The sequence below is a fragment of the Beta vulgaris genome, chromosome 5 (genome assembly GCF_026745355.1).
Source record: "Beta vulgaris subsp. vulgaris cultivar EL10 chromosome 5, EL10.2, whole genome shotgun sequence".
In the NCBI taxonomy this organism is placed as follows: Eukaryota; Viridiplantae; Streptophyta; class Magnoliopsida; order Caryophyllales; family Amaranthaceae; genus Beta; species Beta vulgaris.
Window position 1 is genome coordinate 52,183,109 of NC_079206.1, and position 21,712 is coordinate 52,204,820.

Genomic DNA, 21,712 nt, shown 5'->3' on the forward strand with positions numbered 1-21,712 from the left:
GTCTCGCTCCAGCTCTTCTTAAGTGTGATAACAAGGCAGCTCTCTCCATTGTTGTCAATCTTGTATTACATGAGCATTTAAGCATGTGGAAGTGGATTGTCACTACATTCGAGACAAAATTCAAGAACGCAGCATACAGACCTCCTATGTTCAAAAAAAGTATTAGAAAAAAAATCGATTTTTTTTGGGCAAGATCACATGACAAAGCTCCTTACATAAGAAATGAGAATGAATCTCAACCACACGATTAGATTAGAATTACAACACTTGCTCATTAGAGTTATACTCTCCTAAAAAATTTTGAGCCCAAAAATATATATACTTCCTCCATTTCTTTTTAGATGTTACACTTTCTATTTTAGGAAGTTTTAAATTAGATGTTACACTTTTATTTTGGGTAATAACTTCTCTCTATCTCTCTCCTATCACATGTTCACATGGGACCCTTTTGTTTTTCATTCTCTCTATCTCTCTCCTCTCCAAAAATTACCTAGGAGTCCGTGATTTGAAAAGTGTAACATCTAATAAAAAACGGAGAAAGTATATATATTTTGGTAAGAAGAAGTGGCCCAGACCCCGCTCGTGTCTTAATGGGCCAAGCACTTGAGAGTAAAAGGGAAGAGTAAGGGGAATCCCTACCCTCAAAAGTGCCTCTAGTGGAACTCTTAATAAGAATAAAATTGGTGGAAGAGTATGAAATAGTGTGAAAGTTTGCAATTGTAGTTCACCTAATGTGAATAGTATATAAAGTAGATGTAGGCCAAGTGAAAACCCAACTAATTTAGAAAAATCAGTGTTGTTGCCATTATCATTAGTCATTACCTAACGGCTAATACCGTAACACCTTTCTCTTTCGAACATAGCACTTGTACAGCGGCCATATGCCCATATTCTTGTATATGCATGGTCCCAGCTCCCAGCAAGTCCCATGACCAAAGCTCTTAATTAGATTCAATAGCTATGAATTTGATACTTTGGAAATGGCCCGAGTACAGTTTTATTCATTCATTAGCGAATTGCCTATTTTAATATTCAATGGGCCTGCGATTATAGTTGCCTGCTTTTCGCAAATTATATCAAGGTCCCGGAATCATAATGAGCATTAAGGTGTTGGATTACATTTTTTGAACATATAAAACAATGTGGCTAGATATTTCTTAGCCATTCGTGTCATTGTGGAGGCACATTAGCATATATTGATTCTAAATTCCTTACTCGTGGTGGTATATCTATTTATCTCTATTTTATATGGAAAGAGGGGTAGGACACCAAAATATTATAAATTTCATTTTACCAACATCTCTATTCTAACTACATACTTTAATTTGAAAATAAATTAAAAAAAACTACCTAATTAATTTTAAAAATAAAAAATATATTACAAAAAAAAAAAACCATCAACAATTCAAGTATCCCTAATTTATTAGATATAATTAACAATTAATTTAATTTTCTACATCACCTAAAAAATTAAATTTTTTACATATTTTCGTACGCATCGCGTGCATATAAAAACTAGTACTAATATATCAAAAGGTGTTTCTAAACACATATTTTAAAAAAAGTTGTTTCTAAATCAAGAATGATGTCACGTGGTGCTTTCTCCTAGTGTATTTTATTCCATGTAATCCACATATAACAAATAAATAGGAAATTGCATTGTATAAGATATGATTTATTGATCACAGGCTGTCCAACACCAAGACTAAAGAACAATTAAACCAAGTGATATTTGATGTTATCATTTCGAAGGAAAAATATTAATAAATGAAATACATTATTATCCTAGAAAGTAAAATATTAATAAATGATCATATATTTAATTATTCTGAAAATTAAATATTAATAAATAAAAAATATAAATTTTAATGATAATTGTACTAGCAAAGGGCGTTGTGGACTCTGGTCAGAAATTTGGGATAAGGAGGATCTTCCAGAATTTTTGAGATGCCAAGAAGGGTAGACTTTATACCCACTTGTTTATATAATAAGCATTACGTACCTATTCTTATGAACATTTTGTAATGCTTGTGTAAAGTTGACAAATTGAACTCTTATTGAATCTAAAATTCAGGAGATAAGTGCTTATTGAGATGCACTTGAGGGATTCACCACTTGTAATTGAATGGGAGTTGAGTTTATATTTTAATGAATTTAACATATGAAAGTGGATGCACTTATTGGATTCACAGATTAAAAGAATTGAGAGAGGTTGAGCATATTAGTACATATGGTTATAAATGAATCTATGGTCTTGTGTAGTGATGTTAGTGATTAATAGACCCTACTGAATTCGTGGATTAAGATTCGGCGTTTTTAACAGATTTGGATGTTGATCAAATTTTGGATTTGGGGTAGGATATGGATCCTAATTTTTTTTAAAAACGTATATGGATCGGGTCCTAATTTATTACCCATACCCAGATCTGTTACTCAGTTTTTAAAAGTTATTTTAAAACATATAATTAAAAGAAATACTTTAATGTTATTTATGTTTGAATTTGTTATATTAAGGTTGAATGTTTGTTTACTTCGACATCGACAAATAACATGCTAAATGACGTTGTCTTGTTCTTTAAAATCTTTAATTATTGTGAAAATAAGATCGTTTGAAGAAAATAGGTTATCTGGATCCTCAATTTTATAACCCAATGAATTTGGGTCGCATCTAGATCCATGCATAAAAATTATTCTAAATCCCAGAATATCCAGTTCAGATCCTACCCATTGACATTCCTAATCTGTGGGGTTATTTAGTTATTAACTAATCTTTTGGTGAGTTCAAATACGTGAATATAATTCTCAACCTAATTGACTAAGCCTAAGCGTTATTTTTGTGCATCATTGAGGATTCACTTGTGTAGGTATGAAGCTTAACCATCATGTCTCCATTACAATACTTCTTATTAATATAGTTAACAAAGACCTAAAGTTTGAGTTTTCTTATTGTTGAGGACCTAAAATTTCAAAACTTATCACTAAGGACCTAAAATTAGATGTCAATTATAATGGTGTTAATAGAGCCACTTTAGGTCCTTATCTATAAATTTTATTTAAAACTTAAATTAAGTCCTTTACTGAGAAAACACAAATTCTCTACTTTTATTCATTATCTTTCCCCATCATGTTTTTTTTATATTTAACCCATAAACTTAAAAATAATAACAAAAAATAAATGTTTGAGGATTATATTTAGATACAATTGTATGTAATACATTAATAATGTTAGTACCCATCCAGCTAAAAAAAAAAATCTTAGTATAAAATTTTATCGACGACCCTTCAAAATCGATAATAATAATTCATTGGCTCATGTTCATTTTTCATTTACTTGGAGGATACGAGCCTTACAATGTCTAGTGATGTGGTAACTTTTTAAATTTAAACCATTTACTTTTGTTACTCTGTCGCTAGACTAACAAAAATATATTGTAAATATCAACTAATATGGTTGTAAAGTCGTGGATGGTGATACCTAACACTTCAGATCAAATGATGTTTGAATCATTTTCTCTTTTATTATATAAAGGGCTATGTTAAATTTCAATTAAGCCTATTTCGAAATTTTCTTAAGAGCAAGTACTCAAAATCTTTAAATTTTTATATTATTATTAATTTAAGGTTGTCATAAATCTTAAAAAAAATTGAAGAATGGAGAAAAATTAAAATAAAAGTGTAGTTTCCTTTGAAAAATAAAAAGATATGAATTGTGGTTTTTGTATAGTTAAGGACTTAAAATATGAAATTTTTTATCGTTAAGGACCTAGAGTAATTAATTTATTAACACCGTTATATAACTTATATCTAATTTGAGGTCCGAAACCATACGTTTTAAAACTTTAGGTTGTTGGGGCTTTGTGGAGTTTGTGCAACAATCAAGCAGCATAAGCTTAAGCCCACGAAGACAACTCAAGACGCGAGCAAGGAGGCCCATCCCCCAGCAGCTGGGTGGGCAGACAGGGAGCCCGGGCGGGCAGTGAGCCGCTCGAGCGAAGCTGCTCGTTATTGCTGAAACTGGTCCTCGAGGCAGTCTTGGGAAGATTGTGTGGAAGCTTTAGCACCCTGGTGGGTTGGTGTGTGGTCCGGGCGGGCTTGGTCTCTTCCTCGGGCGTGCATAAATTCAGGGTCATGAGGCAGGAAGTTGGTTTTTGTCCCTCTGGTGGGCTATGCTTGGGCCCGGGCGGGCAATTTGTCATGCTTGTCTGGGTAGCTCAGATCTGTCGTGTTTTTATCGGGTTTGAGGTCTACATCCTTGGATTGTTTTAACTCCCCTGAAGTATATAAACCCCTTCTTTTACGTTTTAGGTTATCATCCATACAAAGAGAGATCAACCTAGAGTTTAGTAAAGAGGTGAGAGAAAATAGCATTAAACTCATCCTTAATAATGCTTGTATTGTTCATCCGTTCGTTGTTGCCATTAATCAAAGGTGCGTGCTTGGTGGTTTTTTTCTCCCGGTGCTGGGACTTTCCCATGTTATTCGATGTGTTTTCCATTGCTTTCCTATTTATGCTTAGTTTCACACTTTCCATTAATCATTGCTTAGTATTAATTACAAGTAATCAATGATTTTGCTTAATCTAATTCTCAACAATTGGTATCAAGAGTTAAGGTTTTAACTTGGGGAAATTTGAATTAGATTTGTGTGCAAACTAATTATTTGCTGATTTGAGTTCAAAGTTTTTTACTTTGTGGATATAAAGTTGTAATTTTTGAACTTGGGTTATTTTTCAACAATGGAGGATGGAAAGGTGATACTTGAGAGGTTTGACAGGAAAGATTTTGGCTTTTGGAAGATGCAAATAGAGGATTATTTGTACCAAAAAAGAATCTCTTCCTACCACTTGAAGGTAAAAGGCCAAGTGGTATGAAGGAAGATGAATGAAAAGTGTTAGATCGATAAGCCCTTGGTGTGGTGAGATTGATATTAGTCCGGAGTGTGGCTTTCAATGTCATGGATGCGAAAACAACGGCGAGTTTGATGGAAATTTTGTTAGTATGTATGAGAAATCATCGGCTATTAACAAAGTATAATTGATGCGTCGTGTTTTTTTACATGGAGATGGTTGATGGTAGTTCGACCGTCGAACACATAAATGAGATTAATTCGATTTTAGGTCAATTGTCTTTGGTTGATATTAAATTTGAGGATGAAGTGAAGGCATTGATTTTTCTTTGCCCTTGTCATGGGAAACTATAGTGATCGTCATTATCAACTCCTCCAATAAAGAGAAGTTGAAGTATGATGATGTGAGAGACTGTATTTTGAGTGAGAGCATTCTGAAGAAAGAGTGCGGTGAATAATTGGGTGGTGCTTATAGTAGTGAAAGTAGGGAGAGAAGGTATCAACAAAGAGGAAATGCAAGTCATGGAAGATCAAAGTCAAGAGGGAATGTCAAATCAAATGGAGGAGCTCATGTGGTGTGTTGGGGGTGTGGTGATGAAGGGCACTTGAAAAGAGACTTTCCAAAGAGAGGGAATGTGAAAGGGAAGAAGAAGGTTCAAGATAGTGATAAACAGGAAGATGCATCAACAAACTTGACTTCGGAATACATTTCCGATGCTTTGGTGGTAAGCATGGGTGATCCAAAGAGTTGGTTGGATGCACAAGATCGTGGGTCTTGGATTCGGGTTCTTCTCACCATTTCACACCATGCAAGGAGTTCTTTCGGAATTTCAGATCCGGGAAGCTTGAAAAATCTATCTTACGGATGGCAAGGTAGTGGAAGTCATGGGGAAAGGTGATGTGAGTGTGAAACTCAGTTATGGTGGCTTGTTGGAGTTGAAGGATATCCAATTCATCCCAAGGTTGAAGAAAAGCTTGATATCGGTGACTCAACTTGCCAAGTCGAGTCACAAGGTTATGTTTGGTGGTGGTTCTTGCAAGCTTGTCAAGGGAGATATGGTCATAGCTCACGGGATATAAAATGGAACACTTTACACCATGGGGGCACAAGAAAGGGGTTCGAAATTCGGGTGGAAACTTCATGTAAGGTGTCGTTTGGTCAGAAATATATCGATAGTGGGCCAAGGGATGAGAATCGTGGTAAAGCGGTATCCCAGTGGCAAATTGACTGGTAAGCGCACAAGGTGAAGGGTGGCACACAAGCATGTTGTGCCGGAAATCCTAAGTGGAGCAAAGTATTTTTGTTCAAGTGGGAGCAATGTGAGTTTGTTTCTAGAGCAACGAGAAGCTTGTTTGGCTTAGGTGATTATTGTTTGTTGGGGTTGGATTATACCTCAACGTGCTTCATTATTTGGAGAGGAAATGGATTACTCTTGGTTGAAGAAGGAGAATTATTCATTTGGTTATGGTGTCTCTAAGATGAACCGGCCTTCAAGTTAGAAGGGTGCATAGGTTTGTGTAAGGATGTTACAATGAATTGAAGGTATTGTTGAGAATCAAAGTCGGTGTATACTTTGATGTCTTTATATTGGAGTTGGTGCTAACTTCAATGTCTTTTCTTTGATGTAGTGGAGATGTGATATCATGGAGATGCTTAGTCTAGGTAATACTTGTTTGAAATAGAAACCAGTTGTTGCAATTGAATGTTGAAATCGATCAGCAACATCACGATAGGAACTTCCTTTAGCCATAATATATAGAAAAATTCCTATCTGCTCCACCACTTCGATGAATCTACGACTTGATAATAATTCTTTTCTCGATAAACAGATAACCAGTTGTAAAATTAAACTATGTTTCTATCTAATCCTAATTGCTCTTTAAATAGATCGGGATGAGCATGCAACAATCTATGTGTATATTCACTACCACCTTCTCCACCTATCCTTAAAGGTAATCTTTCAATTGGTGTGAGTAATCTCTTCAACTCCTCTAATGCAATGATTGTGACACAAATCCGAATCATAGCGCATGCTACAAAATTGCATCATAATTGAACAACTCATAATAGTGTAAAGACTTAAGAAATTACAACAAACAAGTAATTGAAATATAAAGGTCATAATATTGGCAAATAAAGCTTAAAAGTTCCATAATAAAATTTAACATATGCAATAACATCATATCAAGCTACTTAAACTTAATTAAAGGTCATACAAAATAGTAGCTCTATAGTACCTAAATTAATACTAGCATAATACGTCATAATACTAGATAGTAGAGATAACTCATTAAAAATCCAAACGCAAAATAAGGTTAAACTCGACACTTCAAGTAGATTTATCATAAGGATGAGGGATATAAGCTTCATTAGAAGGACATGCAAATGCCGTTCTCAAGAACATGAGTTTCCACTCATTGGAGCGAAGTCCCAAGAAAATGCAGCATTATCTCCTTGATGCAAGAACTGCATATACTGGTATATAAACCCTTCACCTTATTCAACAACTCCTTCAATTTTATATAGAGCGTCTGAGACTTTTTCATATTTATTTCCAACCATCTACATGGAACCAGTTTGGATAGACATTCTTAGCAACTCTAAACAAGAATCAATGCTAATCGTTTTACTTTTTTTGCCTGCACTATTGCATCCATGACTCTTACGTTTACCCTTTGAGGTACTTCTAGGAGGGGATACACTCTGTGCATCATTTTCGCAATTGTCATTGTTTACATCCATGCTCCCATCATGGTCATCACTATCACCCGAGCCTTCATTATTATCTCCACTAAGTTGCCCCTCCTCCAATGCTAGAGAAAAACTCCACTTGCTAGTAGCAAATGACCCTAAAAAAAGTTTTCGTAATAAGTCTAAATGGGGTAAAGGCCTTTTAATGAATCTCGCAGGTATCCCCTTATGTTTCTGCAATAAAAAAAGGTTGAATACTTTTATCAATAATGCCAAAACAAAGTGAATTTTATGACACAAACAATAACTTATAATGTCATACCGTTACAAACACTTTGCATCTGTCATCTTGTTCAACTTGTGGGCAACCAGTAATAGGAACAAATCCAAGTCCAGTCCATTTGAGTTCCATTTCATTCCAAATCTTAAATTTTTTTTGCGTGAATCATCCAATGATTTCTTAGTTGTTTCGCATTGAAATTCTTCCCACTTTTCATGTTTAGATTAACCACTATTTTACCCTTGTTCACCTTGGAGAACACACCCACTTTGAACTCAATGCATATATCCAAAAATATTTCGGTAATATCGTTGGACCATGTCACCCTTTCGGCCATTACAACTATTATAATACAAACTTTAAATATTTGTTTATACATTCTTTCATAGTTTTGTCAAATAACCCACAAAAAAGTGCAAGAAATTAAAAAAGCAAACTAAACTACAAAAACTGCAGATTTAATTTTTGACGAAAAAATGGTACCGCCCCAACATTACTAGATTAGCAAATAATAAAAATTAGCACCTCTATGCAAATTAAATAACAAAAATCAGGCCCAACATTATCTTTTAATTAACATCTTCTATGAACATCGAGCCAAATAGTATAACGATTGTACGTCATGATTTTAATACAAATGAAAATTAAATTGTCGGTATGAAACACTTAAGAAAGACAGAGAAATTATTCAAGATCCAAACAAGTAATATAATAGTTCAAGAGAAAAAGTGTTTTATTCCAGAACAATTAATATAAAAAAACCAACACCAAAGTAATTTATTTTGCCATCCACAAAATAATACTAATTTCACAACTGAACAATCAGCACTGGGCATATTCTACAACCATTTATTGGCATATTCCAATTGCTTAATTTGTAGCACAACCCAATATAAAAAGGGAGATGTAACACAAGAAAAAAAAAAGATGGCATACGAGCATTACTCAATCACATAGTTCAGCAATTGGAAGGTGAAATGCACACACAGGGATGATGAAAAAACTACAGATTCAACATCAAAAATTTATTTCCAAAACAACAAACACAAATATCAATGTTTTACCTACAGATTCAATAATCTATTCTACGAGCATTACTCAATCATCCAAAAAATAATAAACTAGAAGTTAGAGTACTACTAACCTCACAGATGAAGGAAGATCGAAAATGTTCCAAGCAATATATTTTGAGACTCGTCATCAGAAAAGGAGGAAAACCTTTATATGCACCCTAATTTCGAATGGATCTCAGGAGGGTTGAGGAAGGGATGAGATCAGTTTTCCATAAGCTAGTTGGCTTTTATACCAATTTTGATGCAAAGGAAAATTCTGGCAATAACTAAATTTGATAGTAGAATTTATGCTTGTCCTCCAACCAACAAACAAGTCAATACATGGGAAACCACCATCCATTGATATTATACAAAAAGAGAAGTCAATTTTTGAAATTTAAAAAAGTTTGTCAAGGACAACACTCTGCTCAAGGAAACTCTATGTTCACAGAGAAAAACATGAGCTTTTGATTTATTTTTTTTAAAAAAAACTGAAAATAATGGAGAGAGAATTTTTGCTGAAAGAATTTTTTAAAAAAATCTAAAAACATCAATGTTCACAGAGCAAATGAGGGGGCTAGGGGAGGTTGCATGGTGTGTAGCGTAAAAGAGAAATTAATAGTAGTACTTAGGTAAAGTTTCATAGTTGTTTGTATATCTTATTTTATTCTATATGGAAAAAAATGAGTTGAGTCTACCGATTTCTCAAGTGTGAAACATTTTAGAAGTGCTTTTATAAATTCATGACTTGGATTATCGAATTATTTTTAGTAATAATTATTATTATTATGATTATAATTTATTGTTGTTGTTATTATAATAATGATAATAATAATTATTATTATTATTAATAAAAGTTCTGTAAAAGTTGTGATAGAAATAAAATGATAACAATAGTAATACTATAAATAAGATTTTATCATGTATTGCATAATAATGAATTACAAAGTAATAATATAATAGTAATAATATATTTTATAAAAGATAAGATCTTGTAAATCAAATCAGAAAAATAAGTTCAGATCAAATTAGATCAGAAAAAATAAATTCAAATTAGATCAGGTAAATGATTAGAAAATTTCAGGTGAACTAAACATAGCCATACCCTACCTCACTGTTTGGAGTACTTTAATAATTAGCTGTCTTACTTGATGATTTGTGAGAAATTAGCATTGATTAGAACAATAATTGTCGGAAACAGCGGGCAGCCTACCATTTGTTATTTTTGCAGGCAGCAACAAACTTTTGATCTTGGAAGAATGATGAGAAGATCATGGATTAGAACATCCTCGTTTGCAGTGTAAGCTGATCACTTTGGATTACTTTTCTCTAAAATTAGACCCACACTACAAAACTCTCTTTATCGCTACCCCTTTTCCTTTTACTCTACCTTTGTTTTTCTTAACTTTACTGTAAGAAACTGAATTTGAGGTGTCTTTTAGGTGATGACATTAATAAATTTAACTTGGTAGAAAGATTAGCAAAGCCCTGAAATGAGGAATTAGGATAAGAATTTGCAAAGTGTCTTAGGTAATCACATTAATAAATTCAACATAAGTTGCCTAATTTGTTCATAGAAGAAACTAGCTATAAGGAACAACTTGTAGTTGGTAGAAAGATTAGCTCCTCCAATAACTTCCCACTACTTAATCTATGTATGAGGGGACTTCTTTTTTTTTTTTCTTTTATGAGGGTTTAAAAGTGTTTTATTGTGATAAAATATAAAACCAATAGTTCAATCTTTAGCCTCCAACCATTATTTTAAACTTTTAAGATTAATTTTATATACTAGTCCCTTTGAATTTTTTTTGTTCTTGGCTTCTTACTACTTGAAATTTTGATACTATTGACAATATAAATTTTATCATACACTCGGATATACTGTGAACATTGTACATCCAAGGCTAATTTTTTAATCATCGCTCATTTGAAATCATACAAATGAGAAAAATATAGTAAAAAGGACAGTTACAAATGAGCATGATTTAGTATCGGGTGTACCGTGCACATGATACACCCTGATTTAGATAAATGAACTCCTATTGACAATAAGAAAAAATCTTCTAAAATTTTCTCATTACGTAAGGAAAAATATTGTCATGTGAGGTTTTGTTTGATTCATCTCAATGAGTACTTTATTAATATTCAATTGTTATAGTTTCGATTAATATGTTAATGAAAGATATTTAAGGTCAAATAAGTGCATTGACAAACATGCAAAAGAACAAAAAAAATACACAAAGTATCAATTCGGAACTCAATTAATTGTTGTGGTTTACTCTATGGCAAATACAACAACATCTTATGTAATCAAAAGGTAGATTTCAATTAGAGGTGGTAAAAATTAACCCAACATGCTAACTCAACCCAAGTCCGATACGAAATTAGAGGCCATGGCTTGGGTTTCAGTTGTCAACCTGTTTAAGTATGCGGGTTAAACAGGCTCGATCATTAAGCAAGTTGGGTTAGAGTTGAACTTTCTAACAGAAACCCGATACGATAATCCGTTTGACCGCTATGCTACTTTTAAATATTAGCTTGACTTGAAATATCATTCTTAACTATATAAGATTAGTTCTTTGATCTGTTTGATTTAGTTTATTTCTGAAAAATATATTAGTATATAAGAAAGGGTTTAATAAATATATTAGGTCGATTTGTCTGGTTTATGCATATGTGCGCATTTGATAAGTAGGTCCATAATCTAGTTCCGTAACCCGTTTTGAAAACTCAACCTTTTGGTATATGACAGTAAGAGAGTGTATTTTCGGTAGATAAGGGAATTTAATCAAAAATCTATCAAAAGTAGCAGCTAATTAATTATCAAAAGTAGCCACTTTTTCATTATCAAAAGGTAAAAGATAAATTTTCAAAGCAACTTATATAATAATAACAATTATTATTATTATTATTATTATTATTATTATTATTATTATCATTATTGTTATTGTTGTTGTTGTTATAAATTAATTAATTATTAATATTATTATAATTATTATTATTATTATTAATGTCAATTAAACTATATTAATTATTGGTATGAAAATTATTATTATTACTATTATAATTATTATGTTAATATTATCATGATCAATGTTAACTCCATATTTCACATCTTATTTGGCGCATTTTAAGATGAAAATCGACGTAGTTGGTGTCAGTTTTAATGGATTTGTTCCTAGATTGTGAAATTTGGGGAGAATTGGGTATATGTGAAAAAAACAAGGATTTTAGGCCTTTTTGGAAGTTCACGGGAAACTTGGCTGGAGTTGGCGTGCTTTGGAGCGAAGATTGAATCCTACCGGCCTCGCACGAGATCCAAGGAACCCGATACTGTCATATTTGAGAAGTTCAAGGAGGAAAAAGAGTGTACGCAAGCCACGACGGAAGCTCATAACAACTCGTGGTGCAATGACGAAACCAGATCGCGACTCACAGTCACAACCGCGAATCGCGGCTCTGGTCGCGACAAGCGGTGGATATCGCGGCTCTTGGTGGACTCGAGCTGGAAATTTTACTGATGCTAATTTATTCTTTTTTTCTATTTAATTTTCAAAAAGTTATAAGTACTTCGGAATGTTTTCTTTAGTTTTCAGACTTTATTACGTTATTGTTAGTTTTAGCCCTAGTTTAGTTTTCTTTGGATTTCAGAGATTTAAGCTTGTGTGTTTGTTCAAAATTCTGGATTATCTCTCATTAAAGCACTACTAGCATTTTTTGCACGCGATGCGTGTTTTATTTTTTCGAGACAAAAATTGGTTTTTTTTCGACATAAGAGTCAAAATTTGAACATTAGACATACGAAGTATAATTGTTTTTAGTTGCAAAATTTGATTGGTTAAGTCTCTATCACTTAAATCTCTCAACAATCTTTTTTTTTTTTTTTTTACTTACAAAGTCAAATTCTATGAACAAAATAGAAATTTTATTGAATTTATTTATGATTTCTAATATTATAATTTTTTAGTTGATTTTTGAATTAAGTACACTACTTCATAGAATGCGAAGAAAGTCGCCACTTTGATTTCAAGTCAAATTTTTGTGAATATTTTTGTTAGTATGTTTTGACGGCGTAGTGTATTGGTTGTAGTTTGTAAGTGAATTTTTTAGTTTTATAAAGTTTCCTCATTTTAGTGATTTGTATAATGTAAATTATGCAATTCTATGATTTTATTTGACTTGTGAGTGATTGTTATAATTTTATTTCCAGTATTTTTGTTTGAAGTCCCCTTTTATCTATAAGTGAATTTGTATTTTAGAAAGGGAAGGGGGGTAAAATAGTCTCTTCATTCGGGGAAACCATAGCTCCCATCTTTCCTTATATAATAGAGATTAATCAAGTTTTAGTCTTTTCCTTGTCTTTGTCTATTTCAATCATGTTTTGAATTAATCTTGTTGTTTTTATTGCTATGATTAGTGAGTAGTCTTTTTACCTAAGATTGAGTTAATCCCTAATATAGATTGATCATATGAATTTCTTTTAAGTTCTATTTTATTGAATTATATCTTAAAGTTTGATAAGATTGCTTTTGTAATCAATTTTGCATCTTGATTTAGTCCTAATTTTATGTTGTCAATGAAAGTTGGAATTAAAATTAGGATATATTTGTTGCTAAATTATTATTTCATTAATTGAGTTCATTAATGAAAGTTGGGTCTTGATTTAGATAATCTTGTCATTGATTTGAATTCGCCCATGAAAATAGATGAAAACTAAGATTTGGATTTGTTTGATATTTATTCTAATTTTGTGTGTAAGTCATGAAAATAGGAGACATACATGTTAGTTAGGTCTTTTGTATCACGAAAGGAAGCTTTAGGTATTGAGGAATGACTAAAGCTTTGATTTTGGTTCGCAACTGTGCTTTGTGGCTGAGTCATGAAAGAATGTTAATCTCACCTAAAATTGAATAGCTGAAATGTGAATAATATATATGTTTTCAGCTATTTATATTAGTGATAAAGTTCAATCTTAATTTTTTAATTATCGTAGATATTATTGTTGGTCATTTTTTTGTTATTAGTTTAGCTTTTAGTTACTTAAAACTCATCTTGATTTCGAATAGTATATCTATTCCATAGTCTAAAATCAACTAGTGTTTAATTTTTCATCTCCCTGAGTTCAAACCGTATACACTACGAAACCGTTCACTTGCATTTTAAAACAAAACCCTTACAATCATTGTTGTTGTTATTGTTGTTGTTGACTTGTTGTTGTTATTATTATTATGTTAAATTACTATTACTTATGTATAACTATTATTTTTATATATTTAGTTTTTCGATTTTTCAGTTTATTTAAATATCATTCACTTCATTTTAGCTCAGTTCAATTTAGCTCAAAAGAATAAGGTCTAAATCTTTAAACAAACAACATAAAGAGCCGATAAATTATAAATTTCAATGAAGTTTCAATGATAATATATTGAGCATATAGGGTGTAGTTCACTACCCTTAAATATTACTTAGTGTTCATAGCATAATTAAGTTTTCAATTTGTAGTATTTGACCTTTATTTGGAACGGATAAATCTGAAGTTGAAGGCTTGCTTTTCAATATTCAATAGGCCAACTTCGACGGATCTAGCCATAGGGGCAGTTAAAGTATATGAAATGGCAGTCAAAAAAATGGGAAAGCATAATATTCTGGTTGCCCCACAATTATCAAGACTGATATTTTCTTTCCTCTTCCTAGCTAAACTGCTCCTAATTGCTTTTGTGAACTTTCATGATTACACTTTAGTGCCTACCAGTAATTTATGTATCTCTCGGGACTATATGTCTATATGTTCACACAAAAACAAAATGATTCTATGAGTTACAAAGAAGTGGAAATTCAAAAAAAAAAAAGCAATAAAAACCTTTTATTCTTATTATTATTTTTTTTGAAAGGGGTCATGGGTTGAGCAGGGCAATGCGTGCTTTTCGGATCATTTCGGATCGGGCCAAAATCAACCTAATTTTTCGTATTCATGTCGCCCATGTCTCGATTTTTTGGGGGAAAAATCGAGGCAAGCCCGACACAGGCCAAAAAATCCTCCCCAAAACCAAACCATTTTCGAGTCTTGCCTATGTTGATCACCTCTAAATTTTTAATACCGTTTGTTATTCCTAGACATCAGAACCATGTACTTGTACTTCTAATGTAAACACCATATGCATTTCTAAAACAATATTAATTTAAAATTATTGTATAACAAAATCACATGTTGATCCGTATAATAATACATTCTACTTTTAATTTTTATTCGTAACTCTCCAAAGTAAGTTTAATATTTTCTTTAAGTGAATATATATTTACTTTATTGGTGTTTAAAGAACCCACAAGGACAAGAGTAGAGTCCCGTCAAAAAAAAAAGGACAAGAGCTAACAATCGATTTTAATATATATCTCCTGAAATCAAAAGAAAGGCTTATAAAAGACAGACTCATATTAACACTAATGTGAGACTGTCCAAGTTTAACAGTGAACTAGGCCGAAGAGATGGAGGCACGACGCGGCGACGCCGAGGTGATAAACCCTCTGACTTTCTCTCTCCTCAACCTACCAACATTGTTCATCGTCTTCTTTGTGCTTCAATTTCAATCGCACTTGTGGCTTCGGATCGAAGCTTCACTTTTTTTCTCCTCTTCTTTGTTTAGTTTTCATGGCGGATAGAGGATCTCTTAATCCTGGAATCCGGCTAGGTGTGTACTTGATTCGCTTACTGTTTTTGATTTTTTGTTTCGAAATATGCCGAGAAAGAGGATTTATTATAAGAAAGCAATGTATGATGGGGGTGAATTTGCAGTGGAGGATGATGTTTATGTGAAAAGGAGAGATAATGCGAGTTCGAATGAGGATGATCCTGAGGTGGAGGAATGTAAAGTGTGTTTTCGAGGTGGAAGGGTGGTGATGATCAAGGAATGCCTTGGTGGGTTTCATTCGAAGTGTTTAAAGCCTCCGTTAAAGGAGGTTCCTGGAGCTGATTGGATTCGTGGGTTTTGTGAGGCTAAGAAATTGGGGAGGGAGGTTGAACTTCCAAAGCCACAAAAGAGGAAGAAGAGGATTAGGACTTTGAAATAGAAGCTGCTTTCGAGCGATTTGTGGGCTACTAGGATAGATATGTATATTGTCTTTTGAAATTCTTAATAGTCTTGTTCAAATGATTTTTGTTTGTTGTATTAGATTAAGAATTAGATATAGAGAATGTTGAGTTTGTGGGGAAAAGCTAGAATTTTGATAATTAGTTACATATTTTTGGCTCTTAATTAGTTATGGGTTTTAGATTCTTAGTTAGCTTTTGCTTAATAGTTATGAAATTCGGATATATAGTTATGATTTTTAGGTTATTATTTATTAATTGTGGTTAATAATTATGGTTTTATATGGTTGATAATTGTGATTCTGGCTATTAGTTATTATAGTTTTTTGATAAGTAGTTATGATATTTGGGTATTTAGTTATTATTGTTTTTTACATTAGTTATGACTTTTTGGTTTTTAGTTCCGGTTTTATGGCTAATAGTTTTAGTCTAGTAAATAACTGAAAGATTATAATTATAAAATATGAATAATTATTTATTAATTTCATGAGTAACAATGATGCGTGATTTTATGGTTATAGTTTTGATATTTGGTTAACAATTATACTTTGAGAGTTGGTAGTACAGACGGTCAATAGTTATGATTTTAAGGTAATTAGTTTTTATTCATTATATGCATTATTAAACATTGTTTTTGCATCGGTTATTTCAAGTTGGCATAACTAATGCAAAAATGCGATAGTTATTCAAGAAAGAGATAATTAGCAATTAGTGTGTTAGTTATTTAAGAAAGAGAGAATTATTTATGAATGATAGTGAAATTATGACCGAAAAAATGCATTATAATATAGTTTTTATTAACTAATATACTTCAGCGCTTAACAAATATATTTCAGCGTCTAACTAATATATACTTCAGCGCTGAAATTTCGGCGATAGCTTTTCCGACTGGGCCTGTTCGGCGATAGCTTTTCAACTAGCTTTTCTTGTTTTGACTGAGTCAAAACACTAATTATATGTTTGGCATGCTATAGTTTGCAGATATGATATTCCAAGTCTGGGTTGGAGCGTTCCAAATTTTATGTTTATTTTTTTCAGAGAAAAAGATACCAAAAATCAGAGAAGACTCTTGGCGCATCTTCTACCTCCATGGTTGTTGCAACTTTCTTCTCAAACCTTGAATAGTATCTTAATAATTCCCACTTCTTATGAATTAATTTGGGATTAAGTGATTAGCCAATATATCATATAAAAAATTGTCAAAATATAGTCAAATTTCTTCAAGAAAACCTGTGATGCTACTTGCTTCTTCTCTTTAATTCCCTGAAAATCCATCCCAAAAATACCATCATCTTCGAATCTTATTGAAGGAAAAGCATGATGCCGAGAAAGATGAACCCCAAAAGAAGATGTTTGGAGGAAATAGAATGAAAAAAGAAGAAGCAGAGAACAAAAAAAACGAAGAAAAGGATTTGAAGTGTTTCAGAGTAAAACGAAGGAAAGATAAACAAAAAATCGGAAGCCCATATCTGAACTTAGAGGAGAAAGAAAATTAAGAGAGTTATATCTTTACTCATTGTCTTAGTTGTACAAGAATAGGGGTTAGCTCAATTGGGTAGAGCGCTCTCTCTTGGCCCCTGAGGTCAGGGGTTCGATCCTTACCCCCAGCATCATGTTGGGGTATTACTTTGCATGCTATGCATGCTCTACCAGCCAATATGTTGGTGTTTCCTACAAGCTAGTAGCCTTGTAGGGGTTAGCCTTTGGGCTGACTTAATTTCCTAATTAAAAAAAAAACTCAGTTGTACTATACGAAGGAAAGAGAATATTGTATCTCATATAAATGTGAGATGAAATACAAGGGCATCTCTACTTTCTAGAGAGCTCCAAGTGGCAAGTATAGTTTTTTTTTTTTTTTTTTTTTTTTGACAACAAGTACAAACATATTGAAGTTATATGAGTCTACCTAATCTGGCTGCAGTAGCTAATGCATGAGCAGGAGCCACTACATCCCTACCTACATAATGGATATTGCAATGCAAAAATTTACTACGCAAAGTCTGTATATCATGTGCTATAGATGCAACTTCGAAAGGGTACTGACGTTTGTGAAGGGCTTGAACGAGAACTCTGTTATCTGAGTAGATGTGAACTCGGTTAACACCATGAGTGTATGCTTCACGTAACCCGCGGAGAACTGCATGAGCTTCCGTTTGAAGGGGAGACAAAGAAATTACCGCATCATTTCCTTCAAAAACCTTGATATTATCCATGAGGGCTGACCATCCGATTCCCGCTCGTGGATGCTTTTGCTTATGCCTCTTCCACGCTCCATCAACCTTAACTATACAATCATCACAAGAAGAAATAAGCTGAGAGTCGAAACGTCTATCCAAGCTTGAACTATCGGTGTGAGAGAGAGGTTTGTTTCTATCCCGGAGCCTGCTACTCTCGTTAATCTCTTTGAGAAGAGCTACTCTTGTGTTCATAATGGCTACCGGATTCACCTCTTCACTCCTGAAGACGACGTTATTTCTATGAATCCATATAGCCCATAGGGTTACTATGAACTCTGTTACCCGTGTTGACTTGACGCCATCCTCCTTCCAGAATAGCTTGAGAATGTTCTTAATCCATTCTTCAACAGATATGACAGGCATGGGGCATATTCTGATTCCCAAGAGCGAGCTTGCCCATACACACATTGATATATTACAATCTCTGAACAAATGACTCTCATTCTCTTTATATTGCTTACATAGAAAGCACGTCTCTTGTATAGGAACGTTTCTTTTTAAAAGGTTGGAGTTAGTAGCCAGAGCCTTATTCAGTAGCCTCCATGTAAAGAACTTCCATTTGGGTATGAGGTCGGAAGCCCAAAGTTTGTTCCAGAATTGTCTGTTTTCCTGTGTGATATTCAATTCTCCTTTGTCGGTCAGATAGAAAGCGTAAATATCCTTGACCTTGGGGACACCCGATTTTGATTCGCTCCAAACAAATCTGTCATGCAGGTCTTCTGCCGGTATATGAGTGGCTAATATCTTCATGGCAGTGTCAGAGTTGAAACATTTCCAAATTAGCGAAGAGTTCCATGTTTTTTGTTGTGTGATCAGAAGATCCTTTACCTTTCGAATTCCCATGTGAGCTAGATTAATCCCAGATTTCACTATGACTGGGACTTCCCTAAGCCATTTATCATCTTCGATGTTTGTGTTTGATCCATCACCAATTTGACTTGTGAAACCCGCTCGACAATCCTGAACTGCCCTACAGAGACCTCTTAATCCCCAAGATACTCTGCCTAATTTTTTATTCTGTAAAACAATATCTAATGGAGACGCTTTGTATTTGGCTAAGAGGACCTGTGAGATCAGAGACTGACTTGAATTATGGATTCTGATTGCTTGCTTCGTTAGCAGTGCTTTATTGAATAGGTGGACATTCCTTATCCCTAACCCTCCTCCTCCTTTCGGCAGTTCAATGATTCTTCTGCTCTTCCAGTATATTGGCGATGGGGAGTTGGGGTTGGCCCAGAGGAATCTAGCAAAAATCGCATTTATCTTATCGGCCGTGGTCTTTGGAATGAGGAACACACTGAGAATGTTCAGACTTAGCATGGAGAGGATGCTATTAATGTATATGACTCTTCCCGCATGTGACAAGGTGATATGATGCCAGCTGGAAACCTTCTTTTCTACTTTCTCTACTAATGGTTGAAATTTCCTAGAGCTTCTACCATCCACTTCAATATTACATCCTAAGTATTTCCCTAAGGACTCTTCAGAGGGGGTGCCGACAATACTTCTCATGAATCTCTTAAACCTGAGGGGTGTGTTTGGACTAAACATGATATGGGACTTGTTGTAATTGATTACTTCCCCCGACAATCTGCTAAACCGAGCAAGAATATCTTTCACGCCTGCGCAAGCTTCGGGGGTGGCTCTGAAGAAAATTAGAGAATCATCTGCGAAAAAGAGGTGAGACAAAACCGGACTAGATCGAGAAAGCTTGATTCCTTGAAATGAACCATTGCTAACTCCATCTATTAACAATCTAGACAAAATATCCATTATCAAAATGAACAGGTAAGAGGAAAGAGGGTCACCCTGCCTTAATCCGCACGTTGGTTTGAATCTTGTAGTAGGCTCACCATTAACAAGGATAGAATAGGAGACAATGGTGACACATTGCATAATCCATTGACGACAAAATGGCGGGAAACCCATTTGCGTCAATAGCCAAAATAGGAAGTCCCAATCCACTTTGTCATATGCTTTAAACATGTCAATCTTAAGAGCGGCTAAGTAATGCGTACCCTTTTTGCGTTGTTTGATTAAATTGACAACTTCATGTGCAATGAGGCAGTTATCTGAAATCAACCTGCCTGGAACGAACGCGTTCTGGTAAGGGGTCACTATGCTCTTTAAGATTGGTTTTAGCCGGTTGGCGATGATCTTCGAGATGATTTTGTAGATTACGTTGCACAGGCTAATAGGTCTGAATTGACACGCTTGTTCCGGGCGCTCGACTTTAGGGATTAAACAAATATTTGTCTGATTCCATTCTTGAAGAATAAAGCCAGTGGTAAAAAAGTGGGATACCGCTCTCCAAATGTCCTCGCCGACAATTGACCAGTGCTTCTGGTAGAAAATGGCTGGAATGCCATCCGGCCCCGGGGCTTTAAGGCTTCCCATTTGGAACACTGCATTTCTGACTTCTTCCTCTTGTGACTGGCTTGATAAGATCTTCCCTATGCATGATGTCGATTTGCGGAACCAGATGCCTAATCTCGTCCAACTCTTCCCAGTATTCCTGAGTGTGTTGTGATCCTTGAAAAATATTTGCAAAGTAACCAAGAAATTCACCCTGGATGTCTTGCTTTGATGAAACCCATTTCCCTGCTGAATTTTTTATTACCAAAATCTCATTTTTCTGCTTACGTCTTTTTGCTTTTCGAAAGAACCATTTGGAGTTGGTGTCCTCCCATGCCTTCCATTTGCTCTTCGCTCGTTGTTGCCAGAACTTTAATTGAACTTCCAATTTGCGAATACTCTCTTCTTTGATTTCTTCGTCCAAGTTTCCTCCACCACTCTTAGACAAATTAGCTTGAATCTCGCCACATTTAGACAGAAATTCTTCCCAATTTATATTGTTCTCGATTTTATAATTTTTGCACCATTGAAAGAGCTTGTACCTAACGCTTCGACATTTCTGAGCTACCTCGTACATCGGGGAGCCACTATATGAAACTTTCCAGTGGTTGGAAATTAAAGTCTCCACTTCCTTGAAATCAAAGCACCAGGATTCCATCTTAATTGGTGACTTCTTTTTTGAATGAATTGGCGAAGAAATGAGAAGAATTGGGCTGTGATCCGAGATAAGAATCGGCATATTCAATATCCTTGCTTCCGAGTATCTATGCAACCAATTTTCTGAAGCATAAGCCCTATCCAATCTTTCATAAACACGTTCTGGTTCTGAGCGATTATTACACCAGGTGAAGTTTTGTCCTTGAAAATTAACTTCAGAAAGTCCGAGCTGATCCCTCCATTGCGAAAAATTCTCTTTGCCTGGGATGTACTCCGAACCTCCCATCTTTTGACTGAGGAATTCAATTTGATTGAAATCTCCCATGATAACACTATCGAGAGGGTTTCGACTTATATATTCAGCTATCCTCTCCCAAACCTCCCCTCTACTGTCTAAGTAAGGCGATCCATACAACAAAATAAGATTCCATATATATACATCCTCATCAACTAGATCGTTGATGTTACAAGCAAAATAGTTAGTAGAGCTAACTTTTAGGTCTAAATTTA

General features: G+C 34.1%; 3 protein-coding genes across 3 annotated transcripts in view; all 3 read right to left on the minus strand.

Annotated features, from left to right (window-relative positions):
* The window catches only part of LOC104908215 (hypothetical protein), a 57,321-nt gene extending 43,694 nt beyond the window's left edge, over positions 1 to 13,627 (minus strand). Inside the window, exon 1 of the mRNA XM_057395165.1 lies at positions 13,612 to 13,627. The gene's annotated coding sequence lies outside the window, so the exon portion shown is untranslated. The remainder of the gene's footprint in view (positions 1 to 13,611) is intronic.
* Positions 7,068 to 9,329, minus strand: LOC125498008 (uncharacterized). The gene is made up of 2 exons (XM_048645735.2): positions 7,860 to 9,329; positions 7,068 to 7,771 (listed from the first exon to the last, which is right to left on the minus strand). Exons 1-2 carry the CDS (start codon positions 7,947 to 7,949, stop codon positions 7,409 to 7,411), a joined length of 453 nt encoding a protein of 150 aa, XP_048501692.1. The 5' UTR covers positions 7,950 to 9,329; the 3' UTR covers positions 7,068 to 7,408.
* A 6,946-nt stretch (positions 13,628 to 20,573) lies between the features above and the next one.
* Positions 20,574 to 21,488, minus strand: LOC125497705 (uncharacterized). The gene has a single exon (XM_048645367.1). It carries the CDS (start codon positions 21,486 to 21,488, stop codon positions 20,574 to 20,576), a length of 915 nt encoding a protein of 304 aa, XP_048501324.1.
* Positions 21,489 to 21,712: the final 224 nt, after the last annotated feature.